General features: G+C 36.2%; 1 protein-coding gene across 2 annotated transcripts in view; it reads left to right on the forward strand.

Moving 5' to 3' along the window:
* USP8 (ubiquitin specific peptidase 8) overlaps positions 1–4,585 on the forward strand; it is a 50,533-nt gene extending 45,948 nt beyond the window's left edge. For both annotated transcript variants that reach the window (XM_005685782.3, XM_005685783.3), the window contains exons 16-19: positions 421–657; positions 1,383–1,525; positions 3,380–3,512; positions 3,682–4,585. In XM_005685782.3, the coding sequence (XP_005685839.2) occupies positions 421–657; positions 1,383–1,525; positions 3,380–3,512; positions 3,682–3,867 (699 nt within the window). In that variant the 3' untranslated portion in view covers positions 3,868–4,585. The remainder of the gene's footprint in view (positions 1–420; positions 658–1,382; positions 1,526–3,379; positions 3,513–3,681) is intronic.

Consider the following 5,471-nt stretch of genomic DNA (forward strand, 5'->3'; position numbering starts at 1 on the left):
ATAGACATACACATAAAGATACACACATATATGTGTATATGTGTGTGTCTGTATGTATGTATGTTTATGAAGATAGTGTGTATCCATCCATGAGACTAGGACCAAAACAATGACATCAAGTTGTAGCCCTAACTCCCAGCTATATGTGGAATGTCTTCTCTTTTCAAAATCAGACTTTTCAGCTTTTTAAATAAAAACTTATTAAGAAATTGAAACTAGTTATACTCTTTTGATAAAGTGGGTTTTGGTTTTTTGGGGATATATTTTTGATTAGCATTTTTTTGTAGCATCAAATTTTTTTGTTAGAACTCCTTTAATAAGAATTTCTAAATCTGCAAGATATTTATTGAATATACTTTCAATTTTATATTTAAACATTGACTTTGAGGTATTAATACAGAGTTTACATCTTATTTTCAGGCTGATAATCGGAAGAGACATAAAGAAGAAAATAATGATCATCTCGATGACTTTAAAGCTGCAGAACATGCATGGCAGAAACATAAGCAACTCAATGAATCTATCATTGTTGCACTTTTTCAGGGTCAATTCAAATCCACAGTACAGTGCCTCACCTGTCACAAAAAGTCTAGGACATTTGAGGCCTTCATGTATTTGTCTCTCCCACTAGCATCTACAAGTAAATGTACATTACAGGTAAATTAAGATTGAGAGAAATGATTTATTGAAGGAAAAAAATTTTTATATGCACATAGAGTTGTACTTTACTTGGTAATTTATTTCTGCTTTTTATCCCTGTAAACATTTTATAGGTTAAAACTCACAGAAAAATTGTTTTAATTAGGCCTATGTAGATTAGAAGAAAATGTGCATTTTTAAAAGAAATTTTCCTTTTAAGAAATACTTTCCTATTAAATATTCTTTTAGAGTTGATAATGTTTTTCAAAGTCTGTATTGAAGTTTTAGAAGTTAATTTGGGAAACTGTATGTTGACTTTAATTCAGGTACACTTTTTATAAGAAATTGCTCTACATGAGGTATCAAATAAATATCCTGTTTTGCACACAACAGCAGTGTGATTTAGAGAGCTTGTTGACACTTTTAGTGTTAGCCACTTGTTAGTCAGAACGTCCTGAGCCACCAGGTAGAAGTTGCCCCGTGATGGTCTCAGGACATGCAGACGTCTTCCCTCCTCCATGGGCACAGCACCATCTCTCTCCACACTTTGTCCATATCAACTCCTCCCATCTGCTTCCTCAGTAGATCATAACTCTGGAGGTGGACGGGGGGTTTGGGATGGGGGAGCAGGAGCTGCTTTGTAAATAGTTTATTCCTCATGCCTGACAAAGTAATTTATTGAATAGATGCTCAGTAATAAAAAAATAAGTTAATAAATATCTACTACTTATTTTTGCCTCCAGGATTGCCTTAGGTTATTTTCCAAAGAAGAAAAACTCACAGATAACAACAGGTTTTACTGCAGTCATTGCAGAGCTCGTCGGGATTCCCTAAAAAAGATAGAAATCTGGAAGCTGCCACCTGTGCTTTTAGTCCATCTGAAACGGTAAAAGGGACACATTTTTCTACCTGTTTAGTACTTTTTAGATGAAGGATTTCTATGTATTTTATTCTAAACTTTATTGTGCTGTCTGCTTAGGATGTATAACAAAGAAAGATTATCAGGTTAGGGTACTTCTAGGGAAATTAGTGGAGAAGGCAGTGGCACCCCACTCCAGTACTCTTGCCTGGAAACTCCCATGGACGGAGGAGCCTGGTGGGCTGCAGTCCACGAGGTCACTAAGAGTTGGACATGACTGAGCGACTTCACTTTCACTTTTCACTTTCATGCACTGGAGAAGGAAACAGCAACCCATTCCAGTGTTCTTGCCTAGAGAATCCCAGGGACGAGGGAGCCTGATGGGCTGCTGTCTATGGAGTCGCACAGAGTCAGACATGACTGAAGCGACTTAGCAGCAGCAGGGAAGTTAGGGAGAAATGAAGAGGCTTGTTCACTTTAGTGTTTGCAATAATGGCAAAATGACAGCACCACTTTTTCATGTAACTCTGTCTTTTAAAATCATTGAAACTGGGGCAGGAGGGATAGATTGGGAGTTTGAGATTGACAAATAAACACTGCTGTATTTAAAACAGATAACCAACCTACTGTATAGCACAGGGACCACGGTTCAGTATTCTATGATAATCTAAATGGGAAAAGAATTTGAAAAAGAATAGATAGAAGTATAACTGAATCACTTTGCTGTACACCTGAAACTAACACAACACTGTTAATCAATGGTACTCCAATATAAAATAAAACATTTTTACAAATCAGTGAAACAAAATTATTTTCAAATTATTGGAGATTCTTAGGCAGTTATTTATGTTAATTTCAACACTGATATATTCAAATCTCTTGTGTAGATTTTCTACAAAAGCTTAGTAGATCAGTTGTCCTTTTCTGCTTGTTGCAGATTGCAAAGGTATAAACATTCTACAAATGATTACACATTTGTTAAGATTATTAGTGCTGTGTATTATTCTTGGAGAATATCTTAAAGTATAAATGGTTCAGAGTTCACTCTTTAACAAATGATTTTGAAATAACCATATTACACCAACCAGTATTGTGGTGTTTAAAGAAGCAGTGTGTGTTAGGATAATGGAATGCCATTATTTTAGTCACTAGGCTGTGTGCATGCAGTTTCTGGCTCTACTTTCTTCAAGTTCAGTTCAGTTGCTCAGTCGTGTCCAACTCTTTGCAACTCCATGAACCGCAGCATGCCAGGGCTCCCTGTCCATCACCAACTCCTGGAATTTACCCAAACTCATGTCCATTGAGTTGGTGATGCCATCCGACTGTCTCATCCTCTGTCGTCCCCTTCTCCTCCTGCCCTCAATCTTTGCCAGCATCAGGGTCTTTTCAAATGAGTCAGCTCTTTGCATCAGGTGGCCAAAGTATTAGAGTTTCAGCTTCAACATCTGCCCATCCAGTGAACACCCAGAACTGATCTCATTTAGGATGGACTGGTTGGATCTCAAAGGACAAGCTTAAATCTGGAGCCACTCTCTTCTGTTATTTCTCTGTACTTTGTGGTGATTAGCATTATAAATGGGGGTGTTAATAACTTCTTACCTTTGTCAAAGACTCACCTAATAGCTCTAGCTGGTCTAGGGATTAAGGGACCAAGGTATGGCTCTGCCTCTATCACTCTGTTTACCTGGGGCAAGACATTTATGCACCTCAGTTTCATTAGACAAGTCCTTCCACTATTAAAATTCTGAGTGTGTGTTTGAAATAGCTTTTATGTCTAAACATAAAAACTGTCTAAAACTCTGGATTGTTGATGAATGAATTAGGGTTCATTTTGATGTCTTTGGTCTGTCAGTATAACTGCTGTAATGTTTTGCTCTGCAGTTTTTCCTATGATGGCAGGTGGAAACAAAAGTTACAGACATCTGTGGACTTTCCATTAGAAAATCTTGACTTGTCGCAGTATGTTATTGGCCCAAAGAACAATCTGAAGAAATACAACTTGTTTTCTGTTTCAGTAAGTATCTCATTGACTTAAATACTTTTTCTTTCGAAGCAAACTAAAAAAACAAGTTTCAGGTTGTTCCTTACCTCACAGGAAAGTAGGAACTACATTAAGGCTTTGAAATTATTGACATATTTTAAATAATTCAATTTGAATTGATTTTCTATCTTGTTTGGTACAGAATCACTACGGTGGGCTGGATGGTGGCCACTACACTGCCTATTGTAAAAATGCAGCAAGACAGCGGTGGTTTAAATTTGACGATCATGAGGTTTCTGATATTTCCATTTCTTCGGTGAAATCTTCAGCAGCTTATATCCTCTTTTATACGTCACTGGGACCACGAATAACTGATGTAGCCACATAAGGAGAAGTAGGTTTTAAGCTAGTTATCTTTTAACAGGCTGAGCAACACAACTCTTGAATTGCTTATAAAGATTCTGGATAGGCATAGCTGACCATTTAAAGGACTTGTAGGACAATGAGAGCTGTGTTACTATACCATATACTTCTGGTCAGCGCCATTATCAAAAAACTGACCCAAGAACATTTAACAAGTATTGGAGTAAGCATTCCTTACAGGTACCATTTATTTCAAAACAAGTTTTTTAGTTTGCTCCAAAGTTAAAATAATTAACTAGCTAAGCATTATTATTCTGCTGGTCTAAAAATCATTGTATCCTTTATTTTCCTATTCACTGTTATGGCCTTTTCACATTTCTAAATCCCAGCTTGATCTAATGAATACTCTAGAATGATGTAAAGCAGATAGGAATGTATGTGTATATATTTATTGCACACTTGCACATCAAATCAATGTACATAGTATAATATGTGGTCCTTTTGTGAAGCCTAGAACTCAGAGGATTGCTCCCCCCCGTCCCCTTTTGGCCTATTCTGAGTAACTGCAGTGCTTTCTTAGGGACATGACAGGGCAAAGCTATTTTTCTGTTGGCTTTGGGCTGTATTTGTGCACTAAATCTTTATTCTAAAAAAATAAATGGAAACTTTTCTTTAATTTTTTAAATGAGAATTTTCATTTACACCTACATTAAAATCTTAATGAGAAAAATAATTTAAAACCCTGTAAGTGTTCTGTCTTTAATTTTATATTGTTAAACAGGACAGCAGAATTATAATTTTTCCACACAGTTTATCCCAATACAGTGACTTAAAATTTAGTACACTTATTCTGTTGCATCACTTGATTCCACTCTTCCTTCACCTTGCCCATGAACTGCATATAGCACTTATGATTCTCTCAAGAGTTGAAAGTCAAAGTAGGATGTAAAACCTTAACACCCAGGCAGACTTATTCTATCACGAGTAGTAGAATTCTTAGGATTAAGGTAAAAAGATGACAGCAAAGTGAACTGCATTATACACCACATCTTTACAAATTAATGTATTAAAAGGGATAGAGGAGCGTAGAATTTATCATTTACCTCAGGGACTCGGTTGTTACAGGTAAAGTCAATATAAACACTCCATATAAAAACAAGATTATAAAGGTGCTCCTGAAAGATGTCGCCATTAGTGGATTCCCAAGAAGAGGATGAAAGAAAATCGGTTTTGAATTGTGAAATGGACGACTTTTCATGTTCTGCAATTAGTCTGAGTGACTTATAGCTTCTTGGCTAAATTATCAGATCAGTTAATATTTTCAAATCACAGAGCCACTTGAACGAAAGTTATTTTGGTTTAGCTCCATGAAGTATCTCTGGAAAATAAATTTGTTGGCTGTATCTAATTATGAGATAATCTATGATAAAAATACACATTACTGAACAGTGCACTTTGAAATATGCACACAGTACATAATCTGGGTGCTTTAAAGGTCCCCATCTGTTAGTACTGCATCATTTCTTTGCTGCCTTGTTCAATGGGCTAGGACCCATGTTTGTTATAAACTTACCTTGTAAAAGGTTGCATAATATGCCAGAAGGACTTAAAAATGTCAGCAAATGCAAG

The sequence above is a fragment of the Capra hircus genome, chromosome 10, assembly GCF_001704415.2.
Source record: "Capra hircus breed San Clemente chromosome 10, ASM170441v1, whole genome shotgun sequence".
Taxonomy (NCBI): domain Eukaryota; kingdom Metazoa; phylum Chordata; class Mammalia; order Artiodactyla; family Bovidae; genus Capra; species Capra hircus.